General features: G+C 37.6%; 1 protein-coding gene across 1 annotated transcript; it reads right to left on the bottom strand.

Moving 5' to 3' along the window:
- On the bottom strand, positions 1-21,090 carry LOC6034002. Its single transcript, XM_038261662.1, has 8 exons — positions 19,889-21,090; positions 7,816-7,962; positions 3,394-3,605; positions 3,170-3,273; positions 2,740-3,112; positions 2,322-2,665; positions 2,143-2,262; positions 1-1,426 (listed from the first exon to the last, which is right to left on the bottom strand). The coding sequence occupies exons 1-8, from the start codon at positions 20,683-20,685 to the stop codon at positions 1,238-1,240; spliced, it is 2,286 nt and encodes a 761-aa protein (XP_038117590.1). The 5' UTR covers positions 20,686-21,090; the 3' UTR covers positions 1-1,237.
- Positions 21,091-21,499: the final 409 nt, after the last annotated feature.

The following is a 21,499-nucleotide window of genomic DNA, read 5'->3' as shown; positions in this document are numbered from 1 at the left end:
TTTTATTACTCAAATGCATTTCTGTGTATTTCAGATATTTCTAAAAATAAACAAAAGAAAATCATCCCAAGTTATAACAAAGCATAATCAAACTTAAACCAGCAAAGTACGGTATTTACCTACTCCCGTTAGAAAACTGTGACCGTAAAGTTATTTATTTTATTTTGTTGTAATGTACTGATATTGTTGACATATTGCTTCTGAAAAAAGGTCGCCCATTCTTTTGATTCTCCACTCTTCATTTCTCTATCACAGACACATTCGTCAACGAAAAAGGAGCAGCAGTTTGGCATTACATGTGTGAAAAATGCAGTTTCAATTTAATCAAACCGTTTTTTGACAGGCTTGTTGCACGTCTGTGGATTCCTATTAGTTCATGAAAAGTTATCGGCAAGGAAAATAACTCAATTTAAAAAGCTCAGTTAAAGGAAAACTACCAAGGCATATTACTAAACTGATAATGTTGGTGGAAATTTTTAAAACTTTATTCTGTCAACTACAACATGCCATGTCGGTGAAATTTTTGCCGGGGTTCAACATAAAAATGACACGTGATGTAGAATTTGGCAGATGAAATATTTCAGAATAATCCACCGAAATTATCAATGTAACAATATGCCTCCGGTCTTGTTATGAGTCCATAACAATAATTTCTCAAAACATTTTTAAACGAACTATTTCACTAGACGTATAACATTTGTTTTGTATTAATTTACTTTACACAAAAGGCCTAATTTATGAGAACTTTTCAGCGCCACTTGATGAACCACAGCGAAAACTATTGCTCACTCCTTGTAATCTCAAAGCTGTTTGAAATATTACTAAAAGTCCAAAACGTTGCCATCCTAAACCTGGGTGGACTATGTCCGTTGTCTCTTCTCTTCTGCTGTGACTAGCTAGCTTTTGACAACTGCGATATCGATTATTTCAGAGCCATGATCAAAGTTCAGCTATGCTGGGAGTACGGAGTAATCGTCCTAAACTTTAGCACGTGTGGATAGGCCTAAAGGAACTAATGACTAACAATTTGTTTAATTTTTAATGTTGATTTGTGTTGAACTGTCTTTCTGTCTGTTAACTATTTTGGCTGGTTCTGTGATCGATCCAGCGCACACATTTTGCTTTTGTTAATTTTTGTTCTTAAATGCAACCTAGCTTTCGCGAATAAATACTTAAAAATAAATATCACGATTATAAGTTAAAGATGATAGCAAAACTATTCTACTTGCAGCTTGTATTACTTTTTTTTTTGCTTTTTGAAGCACACAAACACTACGATGCACTGTTTGTTACTTTGTTTGTTACGTCGTATATTCGGATGTACTCTCCAGAACCACGTTGCCCACATCGGGGTTGCCACTCGCCACACCATACTTTTGGAGGAATCGTGCAATAGAACTGACAATGTTTCCAAACTTTTGCGTACCTGAATGAGAAGATGGAAGGAAAAATCAGTAGGGAGGTATGCCGACTTGACGGTGTCAGGATCAAAGATCTTACGAGCTTACGATAACAAAATAAGGAAAAAACAACTTTTAACACATAAACAGCGATCAGTTGAACATGTATGCGATGACGATATAAATGGTAACGGATGGTAACGGCGTTATACCTACCTGAATAGTCAAAATCTCGTGATACTAGTGTAATATAGTGAAACCTCTTTTAACGCGATACGTTTTCTAATTTGTCAATTTCTCTGGAACGACGCAACATTTTTGCAATCTTTTAAAAGCAATTGATAGATTTTGTTCAGATCTACAGAACGCTTTTCGAAGCATGCCAAAATATTGTATGGTTTAAGATAAATCTACGAGACAATACGCGTAACGCTACCGCGTACTCAACATCAGAAAAATGTGGTACGATTGACAGCGACACTATTTTACAATGTTGGTACCGCGTAAAAGCTGTTTTGCTTATGACTTTTCAGACGGGCATAACGCCGTTACCATTCATAACGTCCTTAAAACATTCTTAAAAATCGGAATAAAGTTTTGGTCATTAATGTGGATAATGAATACCCCCAAATTAACAGACTTAATGTTACCTCAATTTTAATACCCATCTGATGTTCTTTTTAATCAAGGCAGCACAACTCAATAAAACAAGAAAAATACTTAAAAACGAAAGTAGCTCTACCTTAGCAATTTGCTCTAAATTAGAATTAAGAACTATTTGAGCCTCCTCCGTGCTTTTGTCCTGCATTTGTTTCTGCCACCGTAAAACTTCAGCGTAAACATCCATATTATCGTTCTCGCCCTGAAGAAAAAAATAATTTTAAAAGTCATTCGTGTTTATACAACAGTTTGAAGACTTACCCAACGCAAGTCGTTGAAACTGTACATCCGGGTCTGCAGGTAGTGTATTTTGTACATGAGAAAACAGGAAAACAGAGCTAATCCTATTGCTAAAATTATTCCTACGTGTATAACACCAAAATCGGAGGGAAAGATTTTCTGTAGCCTGTTTCTAAGTCTTGTTAGCATACTATCGTCATTACTACTGCTGCTAGTGTTCTGATAGAGGGTATCACTACAGTTGGATTTCTCTTTGAGACCGATATTGGCCGAAGCTGCCGCCTTCAGGATCACTCCGGGTGTGAGCAACGCCACCGGAGACTTGATGATAATTTCCTTCTGCACCGATTTAATACTTTTGGTGACTGAAATGATACAGAGAAAAAAATCCCAAACGATGAGTCAGCCCGTCCACATGCGCGCAAAGTGCGTAACTCACCGTCGTGGGATCGCTTGGTGCCATCTGTTACCGTCAGCTTATCGTTAGTCGAGTCACCCGAATCAACTAAGTCAGACTTTTTATCTTTCACATGGGAAGAACTTTCGTTACCACTAATTGAGCAGCTGCTGTCGTCCTCGACCGAACACTCGGACACTTCGACGTCGGGAACCTTCTGTGCGGTCGGTTCCAATATTTCCGCCGGGGCCACCGGACGCCACACGCTGCACATCAACCGGTAGGCGGCCTCGCGGCTCATAAAGCTACCAAACACGTGACGATCGTCACATGTAGTCACACCGACCGCGTTCGGGAACATTTTGGCGGTCTTTTCCTTGGAGATTTTGATCACCGACACCGTGGGAATCAAAAGCTAAAATGGAGTAGAGTTACTTATCTGTTGGCACGCCATTACCGAACAAATGCTCACCTTTGTTACATATCCAAACACGTTGGAGTAAAATGCAAAGTAATTCTGCGTGATGTAGAGGTGACCTTGCAACAGAATGTCACTGACCAAAGCGCAAGAAAAGTCTGTAAATTTTTAGATAAAAAAAATGCAAATAGGTCTATCAAGATAACAATTATTTTTCAACAAAAAAGCATTGGAGGCTGCTCCAGTATTTCAAAACATTTTATAGTTATTCAACTCACAGTTCAACACTTTCTCGTCCTCCACTTGGATAAAATGCCGGGAGAACTTCTTCTGGCGGGAACTGTTGAACTCTTTTTTCTTCTTCTCTTTCTCTGGCTTTTCCGGCTTTTCACTGGAGTCATTTTTGGTGACCGATTTTGACGGATGTGGGCTGGAACTTCTTATCGTCGGTGCTACCGCCAGCGGTGAAGACGTGAGGGATTTTAAAGATCTGAAAAGAAATCGGAGACAAAAACACACACCGGAATCGATCAAACAAATGAACGTACAACGTAGAGGTGTAGTTACGCCGGAGCGTTGTAAGCAATATGGAAAGGGAATGTGATGAATGATTCTATAGTGTGACATTGTGCCACTATTTAAGTTGTTATTCCGATCCAATACAAACGCCGCTACCCTTTTATAACATGATTTGCATTTCTTCAATTGGCATGGTAATAAGGTCAAGCCGATTCGATTACGTAGTGAAACTTCTTAGAATTCAATCACAACTTACAAACTTCTTTTGATCGTCTTCATCATCGCAACCAAACATGCAAAATACCTTTGTTTCTCATCCCGGAGAAAAATATTTTCAATTAAGCTTTTGCAATTTGCCCAACTATTTAGCACGTTGACGCGTGACACGTGAATTAAAAGTCAATTCGAGCGATTTCACAAACACTTAACACTATTATCTCTCGCTAATGACATATTCAAACGTGATGATCACACGTAAAGCTCCCCCCCCCATCTCTATACATGAAATGCAATCACAACGTACGTCTGAGACTCAATATAACACTGTTGGTGCAGTTCATTATCACAGAATAGTTTGCACAAGGTCCAAAATGTGTCACTCACCCATAATAGAAAGCAGTATGCTTCCTACGGAAAACCACCCCCTCGGCATCACTGCTATCTTCAAGCGCAATATTGGGCGTGGAATGGGCTGGAGTCATCGGCATGGTGATCGCACAAAAAAACTGTTTGCTTGCTAAAGACGATTGTCCACACACAATTGTTAGCACTCACTGCAACGGTCACACAGTAGATTCCATCTGGAGTGTTGATGCCAAAAAAATCTCAGGCTAACACTTAACTTTGTTTTATTGCTTTACCTATTCCCATATTTTCTCTACCTATCGAAATTGTACGTTAGTAGTCAATAGTGTACTAACTCCGCTGAGTATATCAAAAAAATACAGTCCATAATCGAATGAAATCAATGTTTCAGGAATTAAAACTTATATTCAATCTTTATTGAAGCCTTCAACATCAGAGATGGCCAAAGTTTTGGCTGTCAGGCCAGTTTTAAACATCGGAGACGCTTATGCATATTACAATCCATGTCACAATATTTGATTGCTATAACCGTCGAAAATTGTTGTTTATAATTTAATTTATGTAGTAGCGATGGAATCACAAATCGATGCCTTTGTGATCTCTTATGCTAACTAGGTAAAAATCCCAGCAAGCTTATTGCAAAGCATCGAAATTACAAAATGGTGATTAACTTGTCAAAAGCATAAACATTAGCACAATTGGAAAATGTTTCATATAATTCTTACTAGACCAAACATTGAAGAGCCTGTTCCTACAAAGGCTCCGAAAAGCATTAAACTTCAAAACCATACTTGTGTTCAAAATGGCTACAACAGAAATAGTGTCTTTTCTCATACAAAATTGCATAACAAAAGTACTTTGCTTGGGATGCTCGAGTTTTCGTTCGATCATATTTGAGGTTTAGTATCGCAATACCAGAATACCAGGTGGCAAAATACCTCAAAAATGAGCTTTTTTGATAAATCATTAATTTGCAAAGCGCCAGCTCCTGTTACGTCCAATCACGCTCATACATATTTGGGCTCGGTACGTCCAACGGAACAAGCCTTTACAGAAAAAGCCATAATCTGTTTAACATTAACAATGTTTTGATAATTTGAGAGTTTAAAATATTCCTTCAATTCAAATAATTTAACCCCCTACACCTAAAAAAATCGCAAAAAAAAACATTTTTCAACCAATTTTTGAACTTTAAAAAGCATTGGAAAGAAGAACTCTTATGATTTCAGAAAATGAAATGTAGAAAATTGGAAGTTTTACTTAATGTGACTTCGCCAATGTTTTTAAAAATGTCTTTATTAGGGGTCAACTCTGGCTATGTTTTTACTAACATTTCGAATAGGTACTTAAAGTAAAAAGAAGTATGCAGTAATTTTTCTAGTGCCCCAGACTATGCCTCTACGCATTTATTTACAATTTAAATGATAATGGTGCCATTTTATAGCAGAAAATGTGAAAAGATGCAGAAAATTGAAAAAGTTACAGTAAAAACATAAAAAATATGATAGGCAAAATGTAATGATAGGAGGTGGTTGAATAGGCCAAATACCGTCAGTGGGGGTGACATTGGGTCTGGGGGGTGAGATTGGGTCAAAGTGATTTTTTACGGATTTTACCATTTCTCAGGTTCTTCTCAATGAAAATGAATTCTTTTGAAAGGGTTGTGTAGGGGACATCTTAAGATGACTTCGCTGAAAAAATCTCATTCCTAGAACAAATCCTGTTATTTTGGCAGATGTCTAAAGTTGGGGTACGTTTTTGGCCAAAAATGACCTCTCGAAAAATCATTTCTCTAATATGTTTGTAAGAATTGCTCGAAAACTACCCAAATGTTTGAAAATCTCCACTTCAAACATTGTAGCGTGTTAATACGATTCCCTCGAACAAGAAACACTGTTGCATGACTTGTTGTTACCATATCGTTGTATTTGAGAATCATTTTAGTTTCATTTGACCCATTGACACCCCCTCTAAGGGGTGAGATTGGGTCAATTTTCAAACAATTGGCATTTAAGGTAGTGTTCATCAAAATCCACCATATTTTGGGAAAATGTTAGTAAACTATCTAAGAACAAATCTACGTTGAAAGATTTTCCATGTTATTTAAATTGTTTTTGTTATTAAGAAAATACGAGAGGTGTATCGTTTTTTGACCCATAGTCACCCCCACTGACGGTACTTCCGAAAACAAACATAAACATAACTAGATAAATGCAAATTAAAACTAAACTAAAAATGAAATAAGAAATAGATAAAACTAGAGAAGTAAAGTTTTTATGTAAACACAAGTTGCTCTACATGACCTCCTGAACACGGGAAAAATAAAAATAATCGAAAAAATTGGGTAGTAGAGTGTTAAACGTAAGTGATAACCTCGATTTATTACACACTTCAACAACAACTACCCAGTAAATTGTTTACAAAAGATAATCGCTTTGCAAATCACCGCAATATCAAAGGTTTGTTTACGGATGCTGTGCAGATTCTATAGCATACACTGAAATAAATTCTCCGCTTTTCTTCTCACACATTTAAACTAGCCCTCACGACGACGCAGAAAGTTCACGTCTTGTTCATCAGTTGTGTTTAGCGGTGTATTTTCACAAACATAACTTTTATTCTTGAGTAAACATTTCTTCTGATATTTACACGTTCATCACATGATACGCTGGGCGAGCGGTTTTTGTTTTTGCTAGCTCAGTTGTTTACAACTCTGTTCACACTCGTCAGTGTGCGAATTGCCTTTTCAAAAAACGCACAAAACTCGGATTCGTAATTCGGCTAAACCGTAAATTGAAACACAATTAAACCAAACTACTAACTGTGAAAGTAGCACTGAAACTGATTCCCAAAGCTCACTACTGACGTTGCTGGTCAAAAGTTATGATTTTCAGCCGCAGAGCACGCTCTCAGGAAGTTCCCCTCAGACTGATAAGATAGAGCTTATCAATTGTGCTATACATCATCGCCTATTAAATCAAGCATAGACACTGTGTAACCAAGTTTGGTTTTGAACCCTACGTTACTTGATACGATTAGATGCAAAGGAAATGAAAGACAATCCACATTATTGTTTCAACTTTACGCTTCTTTGTATTGCCATGAGATAAGCTAAACATCAGAGTTGAACAAAAAAAGTTATTTAAAAATGCGTCTTTTCAATAAATTTTGCTCTACAGTGTACACCGCAATACGGGTTAGAGCTGCTGATTGATGCGCTAGAATTGAATTGCGTCAGCCAGTACAAAAAAATAAAGCAGCACACATTCACTCTCCCCACCTGATTAAACTCCCAGAACAATTGTGAACATCTGGTTTGTATGCCTATCCGGGCCGTTATCAGTGGGTAATCGAGCAGAACAAGAAAACAAAAAAAGGTTGGTCCTCCTATCTACTATCGTCTAGTGACACACAAGTGTTTCTCTGATAGAGCATTTGAACACCTGGCAGATTTTATGACGATTTTTTGATGAACGCCACGGGAAGCTAGAAGCTTGGTATCTGGGCGCAGTATTTTGCGTTGCTACCAGATTTGTAAATAGACGTTAGGCTCTAAATCCGACGTTGGTGTAGAGATAACCCGGCAATTTACTCACTTTTGATCACTCTTTCCTGTGGAGGTGTGACTTGGGCTACGCGACAACTGACTGTTGTTCTGGAGCTGCAGCACATCGGAACTCAACGGCTCGATGGTTGTGGAAATTGGAAGTGGACGACAGCCTATACCAACGCTGCTTGTAGATCTGAAACGGACATATATAGAGAACAACATGAATTATTTGTAAATAATTGCTGAGCAAAAATCTAATTTGCTTAATGCAATATAACACCGATTTATTATTCTTTATATTTTCAAAATAATTATCTCTGTACTTAATAAACAGTGGCGGCTACAATACATAACATAAGTAAAAGTAAAGTTTTTTAAAAATGAATTCGGAAAAATCATACTTCAAACACCATGCGTCTGCATAAGACCAGCGTCTTTGCTGGAGACGTATGGTGTTTTTAAGAATGAAAACATATGAAAAACATATAAAAGACCGATTAGGGCTTGTCATATAAAATGGTTACACGGATTTTTTTATTCAACATTCTACAGCAAAAACTTGATTTTGACAAAGTTTCAAATAAAAAAATCAACTTATTCGCTCTACAGCATTACCTGGGCGTTCATGATTGCGAGATTTCTACTCGAAACTAAGTGTCCGAAGGATTGATTGTTGAGGCAATTGCAAACCTTTTTTTAACATCTTAGCTTCCATCCACCCCGGGATTCGAACTTACAACCTTGGGACTGTGAGTTCAACTGCCTACCACCGATTCCTCCGAGACAGGACCCAGGGAGACGACTCCTACACCTGGACTGAGCTAACGACCTAACCTCTAGGATAGACCGGGGCCAACATTTACTTCCCCGTCCGACGGAAAGCGTGATCAGACAAATCTCGTCTCAAAATTTGCCACCGGGACCGTCTGGAATCAAACCCAGGCCGGTGAGAGGCAACCATGCTTACCCCTACACCACGAGTCCCCAAAGTTAACCCCTTTGTTTTATTTTTAAATTTATGATATAATTTAGAGCAGCGATTCTCAACTGGAGAACCAGGCCTGCTCGATTTACCTGCCAGGTGGTACCAGGTACTCGTCTAGTAATCCGATCATAATATTTACTTTTTAACATTAGGGCTGGTGTGGTTTTATGTGGGTAAATGGATTTTGGAACTCTTGAAAAAAAGCAATTTTTGTCAATTCAAGAAGGAATGTTCAAGAATCAATGGCCAAAGTTCTATCGAAATAAATAAAAGTCGATTTACGAAAACGTGAAGAAGGGGAAATATACCCTTTCTAATCAAACACCTATCTTATGCTCGATTAAAGCTCCAAAAATACTATTTAGGCTATAAACATACCAGCAACAGTACCGAGTAAGCACGCAAATATATGCCATTTACTGCCCAAAAAGATTAAATTTAATGCACTTTTGATCATAATTTCTATTTTGCGAGACCATTTTTTCATCATTTTGGTGGCACACACATCCACACACAAGATCTAACGTTTTCTAACGTTTTCAAAGCGCTTAAGATATAAAATTGCTTCCAACTACCGGCAACGTGTTCTTTTGCACATTAGTTAGTCACTAACTTGAAAAATAATCCCGAAAATGCAAATGATTTGCAAGCACCATAAAAAAAACAAACGCGCTAAGTCTTCAGGCGTATGAATTTTGAATACCCGTTCCAATCGAAGGCTGAAGAAAACCGAGCGAGGAGCGAAGGCAAATAAAGAACAAAGGGTGGCCACCAACACCACCAACATTCTGGTGCAGCGCCTGTTGGAGTGAGCAAGTGCTGCCAGGAAACTTTCGCTATGAATGCTAATTTTCGTGAGTGTTCGCTTAAAATTTCATCAATTTGGCAGCACTAAGCAGACCCAAAAGAGCGCTGAAAGAAAAAGAACTAAGCTGAAAATAGAAAAATGGGCATGGCCCAATACTCTCGACTGATTAGAATGCATTTTTGAAATATTTTTTTTAAATGCTTGTAAAAGGAATAGCATAACTTTTGATAAAAGTTAAAATAAACAGAAATGTTCACAAAAAGTTGCTCTTCTCGTTGGTGTACTTGGTTTTAGTGAATTTCAAGGAACATTCCAGATTATCCAGCATCATTCAAACACGATTGCTTATTAGGCATAAACATATTTTTTTTAACAGTCAGAATGTAGGCTAGGACATAAAGTAATAAAATTAAAAAAAAAATTTGGTTTTTTTTTTCAAAATAGGCTGCCAATTTTTATTGTATTCGATGAGATAATAATATAACATAACAATTTTTGACATTTTTTGAGAAAACGATACTGAGCGCCAATATAACCTGGACTTTGTTTTGGTCCTAGAAGACGGAGTTTTGACAGAGTATATTTCAGATAATTTTATTCTTTTAATTAAAAATATTGAAAAATAAAAAAAGCAACTGTGTTTTGACGATTCAAACGCTGTCCCTAGAACATCAAACAAAATACTTTGTGTCATAAAGGACTTTAATCAAGAAATTTCATTGCACAGCAATAAAAAGTAGTAATTCAGCTGCGTGTAAAATAAATATTGCAATACTTTATGATATTTTATGCAATATTAGAAATGTCAGACTCATATAGGCGTCTTCCAATACTCCATCTGTCTAACAGCCGAGCGGGCTTAGGCGCTAGCCCACTTTTTTCATAAAATTATTTTTATTAGGTTCTTTTCGGTGCTGGGACCTGGTTAGGGCCGAGTTGGCTTTTGTAATTACATTTTACTTAAAGCTAAGAGTAATTACAGAGGATCTTGTGGGCGCTAGCCCTCTCTGATGGTGCTGAATAGTACACTCAACCCGGTGGTTGGTCACTTTTTCGTTTGACACTTTTTAGTTTGTACCCCGTTGGTTTGACAAACTAAAAAGTGACGAACTGTCACTTTCTACACGGCACTCACGCACACTATCAAAACAAACATTTGGTAGTGTTTGTGAACTCCGTGTAAAAGGGGTGTCAAACTAAAAAGGGGTCGTTCGTTTGACAACAGTTGGTGTCAAACCTTCGGGGTTTGAGTGTACATGCAGCGAGTAATTTTCAGTTTCTTTCCTCACAAAGGTGATGTACATGCTTTTGTATGCGATTTTACATTTTTTTTTCTTTGTTTGCTTATAGATTGTGCTCAAATTTGATAGATGATGTCGTCGAATTCGTCAATATCTCAAAACTGGAAATGAAATCTGGCATAAACATTTAACCAATCACAACAATGTGCCTAACGCTAGCCTAGGGCATATCCTGAACCATTCATTTTCCAAAAAATATTCACTACATGCAAAGCTTATCAGACACCGTGAAGAATTACAGAGCTTTTGAAAGTAATGATACATTATTTGAAAAAAAATGTATACGTGTGATTGTGTTTTTTTTTGTGTTCAATTTAATTTTATGGCCCATAGTGCACCCACCTTTTAAAAATATGCACAGCGAGTTAAAAATGTATTAAGTTATTTTCAAACATAAGAAATGTAAATTGTATAATTAAAATATTCTCAAAACTCTCTAAAATATATTAGCAAATGCTGATATTTGCAATAAAAACAAATATACTTTTCTAATTTCTCCTGAAGTCAAACCGATTGACATTCTGAACTTATTACGCAGTTTGCAGTCGCAATACAATTCGTTGCCCACAGCAACTCCGAGAATCTTGAGCAACGGATAATGAGCTCGATGTTGTCGCGGAAAACATTTATGATTTCAACACTATAAATACCTAGATTTTCGTAACATGCCCCATTTGTTGTTGCTGTTGCTGTTGATGTTGTTTCTGCAACCGCCACCGATGAGATTACTATCGAGTATTTCCGTGGACGATCCATCCGATGAATTAATTTTGCTATTTCTGTCGCTGGGTATCGTTCCGGTAATACCTTGCACGAGACACAGCATGGTTGGAAAAATTTTGACTGGCCGTAAAACGAGTCTTTCATGCGATTTTCCTTTTCTCGCTGCCGTTCGCTTTCGTTTCTACTCATCAACGTGCAACTCTTGTAAGTGACCCAAGTAGAAAGTCCTCTGCACAGAATTATGATAATGTTGTCCAGTACATCAGCACGCCACTACTAAACTGCTCCGGTACAGAAACCACAAACACAAGCAACACTTGACCATGTACAACCTGTTGTACCATAGTAAATGTCCACGATAGCAAGGCGCCAACTTATGAATAAGCAATTCTGTTTTTCCTCACAAAATTAATATCATCTTTTACTTATACACTTTCCTCCATCACAAGCTTTTATCACAGTTCGAGGTGGTTCGTAGAATTTCGGTGTTTCTTTCTCTTTTTTTTGTTTTTGCTGGTTCACTAATGCATGCGGACAGTTACTACTGTGTGAATGAATTTTTCAAAATAGTGTGCATAATTTATCACTCAATCGTCTGAGCTCCACCCAGCTCTTGCGCGGTAGATAGAGGCGACAGATGTAAAAAATGTTCAAACCGTAGAGCAAATCCCACAGCAGAGGGTTGAAACTCTAGTAATGTGTATGAAATCATAATCCAACAATCCAAGTCTATCAAATCTAGTTCTGCTTTCAACAAAATAAATTTTAAATTTAAGTTTTTTAAACTCATTTAGGTGATTCCTCTTATGTGTCTTTTAAAATGTTTTAATTTTAATTACATTAGCTAGATTTTCTGAAAATACCCACTGTTTTTTTTATTTAATGAAATGTTAGATAGTTAATACTTGTTTGTTTATAACTAATTGCTCATAACTTGCAAAATTTGCATAAAATAGATGAATCTATAATTTCGTTGCAGAAATAACAAACAAATGCATAAAAAATCTAATAATTTAACTGTTTTGTTATTTACTTGTGCCTTGGATAATTTATGTTAAACTAATAAGTAAAATACTTGTAATTACATGAAAGAGCAATAGAAGAGTTAAGTTACAATCCGATTAGCTACGACAAAGACGGGCTATTTTTTGACGGAGAAGATGCAGCAACTTTCACTCATCAATACCATCCGTTCTCGTACCACAATGTGTATATAAGTAATTACAGAGCTGCTGTATGTGCAAGTATCTACACGATTGAATCTTTTTTCTCCACCTCTCAGCTCACGTAAACAGTTCAAGGGTGAGACCAAGCAAAACAATAACCTGCTGCTCCTTCCTGATGCGATAAATGCTCCACGAGTAAAAAGTTTACATTTGTTTGCTAATTTTTTTTATCGATTTCTTTTCTTCTGCATATAGATTCTCTTGCAAAAAAAACCTAGATTGAACCCAGATATTTGAATAATTAAAAATGTAAAACATCTGTTAACGTGTGTTTCACAACAACTTTTATTTTAAATGTTGAAACCACTGACACACATATTTTTTTCAAATTTTTGTAAACTCTCTGGAGATTGTTTTAACTGTCCTCATGTACAGTATGGCCCATAAAAAAATGCGACATGTGCATTTTTTCACAGAAAAAATGGTGCCATTCTTAAATTTATTTAACAATCTGATTGTTTATGTATTATGGTGTTAGTTTATAATGTTTTGAAGATATCGTCATGATAATTTTTTGCAGTTCATCAAAACTGTGTACAGGCGGTCTACAACTATGACTGTGTTTTTGGAACAATATTAACCCTAATTAAATAATTTATATTTCAAAATCGAAACAGTTTAAAATATCCAACAATGTACCGAAAGCATCATTAGAAGTCCTTCTTAATAACGCCCAATCAAGAAAGTTTTTTTTTTTAATTTTGTTAAAATTGGTAATTTGTGTGAAAAATGCCATTTTGGTTATTATTTTGTGTGATTCTGTCAAAATAAATCAATAACTTAAAACCGTTGTCGATGGCTCAAAAGCGTGCCCAGCGGCTCTATATTGTTAAAAGTCACATCAGAGCATCTGTTAGTATCAATTACCATCATTAGTAGCATTTGTTTTTTTCGTTGAAACATTGTAGGCTCCAAAAAATACCAAAAATTGATGCATTTTCAGAATCGGGATATTTTTGAAAAGTTCACTATTTTACTATAACTGGTAAATAGAATGCGTAAAATTCGGTGGAACTAACTCTTACAACTCTCAAAAACAGTAACCTTGAAGGCTGTATACTTTTTAGTCCACACCCAAAATTCAGAGTCGAGATAATCGTTCTCTCAAAATTTATTGAGGGCTCAGTGCCAAAATCGATAGAATAACGGTACCAACTCACACCATCATAACAAATGAGTTCATTCGTTAGTTGAATCAATAAATCTCCAACAAGTGTCATACATCGACTTCTGACTTCTCCTTGGTCACCTAGCTGTGGTGGCCGAGGCAGCTAAGTCATTGGATTGGTTTGTCAAAGGTCTCTGGTTCGATTCCCGTTGTCGACACTTTTGGTTTTTTGTTTGACGGATGAACTTTTTTTTGCAAATGAACAGGCTTCACTGAACACCAAGATCTGGTGCGCCGTGGTGCGGTTTTCGTGTCACTCTAGAAACCAAACCGAGCTGTTTGTTGTCACACCATAGCAACTGTACCGAAAGCACCTTGGTACACCACCGGTGCACCAAATTGTATACCAAGGATGCAACTCAACATATGGTTGATCCAAGTAAACCGGAGGCGACATTGTTTTGATTGAGGTTTGCCAGCCATCATTCACAACTTCGGGATGGCGTGGCGGTTGTTGTCTCCGTCCTTTTACCACGAGGTTCCTGGTTCAATCCTGGGTACAAATATTTTTGAGGATTTTTTTCAATATTTGCTGTCAAAATTACTGATTATATACATTTTTTAAGTAACTTCTTCGAACCTGCGACGCTTTAGTCAAAGAGTTAGAAAATTGAATGGATTTTTGTAGTGGAATAGAAAAAACGTTCCATATTATGCAGGCAGATTTAAGTGAAAATGCCTATTTCAGGATTATATGCACGAGAAGTTAAAGTTTATATTTCATGACACTACGAAATTCTATTCCTAACAAACTATTCTAAACAAATAAAAAACATTCAAAAAATAAAATAATAACTGTCGAGATTCGAACCAAGAACCTTTAAAATACTAATGCACTGCCTTTGACAACCACACCATTAAGAACTGTTGAGTTCAGTTGGCTTGCAAGGCATCAAGAGTTCCAAACTTCTCCCGTGTGGTAGGCGCAGAAACCATGTCAGTTTTGTGTACCCGATCCACACCGCCGTCACACCAAACTTCGGTTTGGTGCACCGATCAAGCTACCGAGTTGTGTCGGGTTTTGGGTCGTGACGAGAAATGGTGCGCATAGAAAAACCGGTATCATAGCAAACCGTTGTCGCACCCGTCAAAAGGTAAGTCTGCAAATGAACCTCAAGAGAATAGTTCTATCGCCCATCTCGAGCTGTGTTCTCTGCGTCCGTGAATGGTACCACAATTCTCTCGACTCGAAACAATCATTCTCTCGGACTAGCGCTGCCAGTTTTGGGTGCATAAAAATACCATAATAGGCTATCCAGATCGACCAACATGAAAAAAGTATGTTTTTCTTTATATGGCCTGGGCGTAGAGCAAATTGGAAAATTATAAATTTCAATGAGCTGTAACTTATTTTATGCTAAGGGAATGGTTTTAAAGGCATTGATTGTTTGTTTTGAACCTATTTAACATGTACACATGCTACATACATCACAAATAGTAAAAATAGTCCTGATTTACACCTATTAACAATGTCGCATTTTTTATGGGCCATACTGTAATGCATGATAAGTGATAAGTTTTAATAAAAGTCAAAATTGATTTCTTTAAAAAACTATATACAAAAGTTAATGGAATTGTGCTCAGCTGAAATAAAGATTTCTTTAGGTAATTCATTAAAACTTGATTTCATATGGGTAATTCTCTACCAACTCACACGAAATCGAGAAAAGTTGCCCCGACCCCTCTTCGATTTGCGAGAAACTTTGTACTAAGAGGGAACTTTTGTCCCTGATCACGAATCCGAGGCCCGTTTTTTGATATCTCATGACGGAGGTACGACCCCTTTCATTTTTGAACAAGCGAAAATAGAGGTGTTTTTCAATAATTTGCAGCCTGAAACGGTGATGAGATCGAAATTAGGTGTCAAAGGAACTTTTATGTAAAATTAGACGCCCGATTTGATGGCGTACTTAGAATTCCAAAAAAACTATTTTTCATCGAAAAAACACTAAAAAACTTTTAAAAGCTCTACCAATTTCCGTTACTCGACTTTAAAAAATGTAGGAACATGTCAATTTAAGGGAAATTTAATGTACTTTTCGAATCTACATTTTAAAATTTCGTGTTTTTTCTAACTTTGTAGGATTATTTTTTAGAGTGTATTGATGTGCTTCAAAGTTGTAGAGCAGACAATTACAAAAATTTTGATATATAAACATAAGAGGTTTGCTTATAAACATCACTAGTTATTACGATATTAAGATCTTTTTTTTTTTCAAAAAGTTACTCTTTGTTTCTTCGTCCTTGTCTATCGCGGGTGACGATGATCGGCCATGATCGACAACGACCAACTTTTTCAAAACTGTTTTTCGTAGAATCGCGATAACTCGTGATGGTTACAAGCAAACCCCTTATGTTGATATATCAAAATTTTTGTAATTGTCTGCTCTACAACTTTGTGGAACATTGTTACACTCTAAAAAATAACCCTAAAAATTTAAAAAAAACACGAAATTTTAAAATGAAAAATTTTGTTCTAAATGAAAAAAATACCCTTCTGGGTCACCTTTTTTTCTGCTCAATAATGAAAGGGGTCGTAACGCCCCTCCGTCACGAGATATCAAAAAACGGACCTCGGGTTCATGTTCAGGGACAAAAGTTACCCCTTAGGACAAAGTTTCACGCAAATTGTAGAGGGGTCGGGGCAACTGCTGTGTGAGTTGGCGGAGAATTACCCATATGCACATTTGAAAGAAAAGTTGTGAAAATGAAATAATTGTGTTTTTTTTTAACAAAAATCCTTCAAATAAAGGAAACATACTTATATTTAGACGTTTATGTTTTTTCTTTCAAAAAGATATTTTTCGGCGAGAAAAAAAACACGCACAACACTCGTTGGAGTATATACATATCACTGTTGTTATAATATTTAGATTTAAAATTACGCTGAATCGCTGAATCATCAAATTATTTAGCGATATTTGTTTGAATAAAATACCACATTTGTATCACGAAAAATATTAAAGTAGTCTGCAAACATAAAACTACTCTCAATATAAAAAGACAAATTTTAATATATTTTTGATACTTTTAATACTTTTGATGTTTGCTATTGGTTTGCTATGAGCTGCTTCAAATGTGAAATTTAAAAAAAAGACAAATTCGAATATTTACGAGCACACATATTTTGACACACACGAAAGAAATCGTAAAAATAAACACTTTCTACGCGTCGTCGTGTTCAGATCGAACTTCCACAGTATTTTCGCTTTGGGGTTTCCACTGATCCAATATTGCACAAAACCGTACCAAATTTACATGGCTTCTACTGGTGTTGGCACCACCAATTAACAAAATGTGCTCTGCTTGGGAAACCGATCCCAAATGACGAAAGTCAACGTGCAAAACCGCCGAATTACTTCACATTGACACAATTCCCTGATCGATATGTTGAGCTCGCACTGGGCAGAGTACGACACCGGGGAATAGAGCATTAACGTGGCTATTTACTGTTACACTTTTTTCCCACATTTCCCACATTTGAACACAGAAAAAAATCGTTACTCTTCGGCAGAAGAACGAACGAGTGACGACCGAGTCCGGAGAACCGTTTTTCAGCTGTAAACTCGCGAAAACCTACTGACGGCCTACAACAAGTAAAGGTAAAACTAATCGGAACGCTTAGGACCAGACAACAACACTAACACTAAACTAGCTAGCAAGGTGAGCGAACGGACCGGAGACCACCTCTGCTGCTGTCCGTTGCACACTATCGAATGAAACTATACTCTGGCGAGCAGGCTAACGGCTGATTTCCAAGACCGACAAATCCAAGTCGAGTTGTGGATGCACGTGCTTCAACAAATACAGAAATAAAACGCATGATGACCACAACGACGACGAAGACGACGATGACTGCCAGCCGGTCTACTACCGACAGGTTTCATGTTATTATACACACATTCGAATCGTGTTGTTGCTTTTTTGCTTTTTCCGTACATACACGGTGAGCTCTCTTTCTTTTCCCAGAAATGCAAATCAGGGTTTACAAACCAAATATAGAGATATAGAAAGCAAAAAAACTGATAGTTCGAGATTTGAGTATTACAGCCTTGAAATGTATTGAATTTTCAAACAATGACTACACAACTCGACATTATAGAAGTTGATGTCAGTGAACGCTTTAGTTATGTCAAGATATGAGGAATGTGGGCTTCCTGTACATGCTCAAATCGACCGGATTTAATTTTAATGGATTCTCTGCAAATAAATAAAATTGTAAATTTGGCCTCATCCATAAAATACGCACGCTCTTAGGGGGGGGAGTGGGGGGGGGGGGTTACCGTAGGTGTGACAAGATGTGACGAAGGGGGGAGGGGGGTTTGCGAGACTGTGACGTCACGCTAGGTTTTTTTTTATGATTGTATAATATTAATTCGAAATGTACACAATTAAATTAAATCCTCTTTTCTATAATTATATGCTTACAATTATTTAGAATTATCACCTCGAGTATCACATTATAATTGATATATAGTCACATTTTTTTATTCAGCTGGAACTTCAATATTTTGCAAATTCTTGCTTGACAAAAATAATTGCTTTGAAAGCAGGGTGTTCAAAGAAACTGCTTTTAATATTTTGAACTTATTAGATACAAGGAGTAAAATGTCGGTCCCGGCCTTGGTTGTTAGGCCGTTAAGTCATTCCAGGTGTAGGAGTCGTCTCCATGCCATAAGTACAGACAACACACCAAACCAAACCTACTTCGGTGGAATCGCTGGCGGCGGTTGGACTCGCAATCCGAAGGTCGTCAGTTCAAACACTGGGGTGGAAGGTTCCTTGGAGTAGAAAGAGGTTTGGGTGCTCTCCCCATTCAATCCTTCGGACTCCTAGGTTCGAGCAGAAACTTGCAATAGAAACCACAAAAGACCCGGGGTCGTTAACGTGGATGGTTTGATTTTTTGACAAGTTCTTCTAATTTTTAAAAGCAATGTTTATCAAATGAATATTTAGACAACTTATAATATTTTTTTATGTTAAAACAAGCTCTTCCCGGCAAACTTCGTCCTGCCCTTTTTTGGTTTCCTGACGTTTCTTGCTTGTTTGCTTATTCAGCCTCCTGTGATCAAAATTTGATTTTACGCAGCTTTTCCCATACAGTCTGCAGATTTTCGGGAATCGGTTCCAGAGTGGCCAAAGTTGCCACTTTTTGGCGTAAGAACCTTCCTTGGGCTTATACAAACCCAACGTAACAAAAAGCACCTCGATCCGACGCTCCGTATTGAGCTGATTCGCGTTCGAACAAAACCGTCGAAATTTTATATATCTGGAGTTTTTTTTTTAAAGGACCAATAAACCAAATTTCCAGTTTTTGCTTTTGGGTGTTTTTAGAACCGCCTTGAGTCAGGGGTATTGAAAAACACCCAAAAAGCAAAAACTGAAAATTTGGTTTATTGGTCCTTTTCAAAAAAAACTCTAGATATATAGATTGGCATACATACCAAAATTATGAGAGTTTAAAAAATAAAAAACTATAAAAAATCCCATCGAAAACAAGGGGGTGTGGTCTGGCAACATATGACGAACTTTGTGATATAGGGGGAAGGGGGATTTATATTGGCCGATTTTTGCGTGACATACTTTATGGATGACGCCTTTCGGGAATAAGGAACCAAGCGCACCCACGTTTATCTATGAAGGAGTAAAACTTAGGTTTGCATGTAACACAACTGTCAGCGGAACTAGTCGTCAAGTGTCGTAATTCAACTCTTTATTATATCGACCAGAATAGCAAAAAAGAAAAGAAATATGACGTTGTTTGCTTCCATAAGCGGATTTGTGTATACTTCCTCTGTGGCTTGTAAGCTGCAAATGAAGTGCCTGTTGCTTCTTTTTAAACAAAATGTGTTGCTTCTATTTTTTAAACTATGAATGTATGTTTGTAAATACTAACATATCGACTCACCTATCGGTGCCTGTGGCAGCTGAGGATACGACACTAAAGTACATCGAATCGGAATGCATTCTTCGATGGGACTTTGCCTTGTTCTTCACTCCAAAATCTTCATTGAGCTGTATCACAATATCGTCGAATATGTCACCCGTACTGGCACGTTTCGAAGGCACCTTTTCCGGCAGGAAGGCATCCAAAAGAGGTTTATTTGGCGTGTTGGCACAACTATTGTCTTCGTCTAGCTCGAGAACGGCGTTGGAATCGCTATCACTGGTGCAGGACCGGTCCTTTAATTTCAGTCGATTTCGTTTGAAGAGGTAGTTAAAACTTTGACGAAAGGACGAGCCCCGTCTGAAGGGAGACGAAGATGATTCGTTTCCGGAACTGTTGGTGCCTTCTTCTAGCGGTTTCCCGTTCACTTTTCCTCTGATGAACAATTCACGTCCGTCTTCGACCACGTACACCTGCGAACCAGGTTGCTTAAGAATCGACGTCAACCGGGCGGCTCCTTCGCTGCCCAAGCTAATTGCCTTTTCCTCCCTTCCAGCGTCCACCGATTGCCTTTTGTCACCGTGTCTGATCAACAACGGCAAACTGGTGGGACGGTCAACTGCCTCGTCACCAACCCCATCGTCATCGTCGTCGAATGACACAATCTTTTTCCGCAGGCACACCTCATCTTCCGAATCCTGTGCGGTACCCGGCTTGATGATGGTCTTGTTCCGGCCAATTCCCAGCCGTCGAACCAGTTGCGGCAGAAATTTGTTTTTTCTCTGCACACCATTGGAATCATCCGACAGGGAAACCATTTTACGGCCTTGCTATAACCACCCACACCCCCCAACACTCTGCAACACTGCCTGGTCAACGCGATCGATATTGGCTAGGTTTCAACAAAATAAAACTTGAATCACTCTTCTCATGCCGAACCACCTCAAATTATGCACTAGCTCTCACTCACAAGCCAAATCGCAGTGTTTTCGGCGAAATTTTCCTTCATTTTCACTTACTGCCACCAATCGTAATTGAGGTACACTCTTCATCGATCAATAATAATACTTGCATACATTTAACCACCAGAGTCAGCATAAGTCACACGTATCCACTATAAGTACACTACCGGCTTCATTTGTAATGCATGTTGTTTTGTTGCTTCAGTAAGTTTTTTTTTTTTGCTGCTGGATTAAAGCACGTTTGTGTGTTTAGTTCACAACCTACAGTGTTGCAATTACGAAGCTATGTGTATTAAGGCTAAGCAGCAGTTTGTTCTGCAAGTAGCATGTGCAAGTTAAATTAATGGGCCTTATTTTCGACACAATTGTTGAAATTCGGGTAGTCGAACTAAGCGAAAACGATTGCATTTACACACATTTACTTTAAACCACATTAAAAAATACTTATCACAGAAAGTCCCTAGGCTATTTTACTAATTCGACTGACCGCTAGAGCTAAACTAAGATACAGAATACAGATCGCAAACAAGATGTGCACTCCTTTAAAGACAAATCTTCTAATTGATGTGACTCGCGACTTTAAATTATCACCGAGTTATGAATTAAAAGCTGAACCATCAAGAATCTGATCACTCGTTAGGTAACGCTATGATTTATCAGAATATGTTTA

The sequence above is a fragment of the Culex quinquefasciatus genome, chromosome 3, assembly GCF_015732765.1.
Source record: "Culex quinquefasciatus strain JHB chromosome 3, VPISU_Cqui_1.0_pri_paternal, whole genome shotgun sequence".
NCBI lineage: Eukaryota > Metazoa > Arthropoda > Insecta > Diptera > Culicidae > Culex > Culex quinquefasciatus.
Note: the sequence above shows the minus strand (reverse complement) of the source record. Positions and strands in the feature narration are given on the sequence as shown.

What these genes read in the sequence shown, in the direction of transcription:
- LOC6034002 (XM_038261662.1), bottom strand. Translation starts at nt 20,685, where the DNA reads ATGGTTTCCCTGTCGGATGATTCCAATGGTGTGCAGAGAAAAAACAAA. An exon ending in GCTGCCACAGGCACCGATAG is followed by an intron (nt 7,963 to 19,888) that starts GTGAGTCGATAT and finishes TGTCCGTTTCAG; the next exon opens with ATCTACAAGCAGCGTTGGTA. An exon ending in GTTTCAACGACTTGCGTTGG is followed by an intron (nt 2,263 to 2,321) that starts GTAAGTCTTCAA and finishes TTTTTTCTTCAG; the next exon opens with GGCGAGAACGATAATATGGA.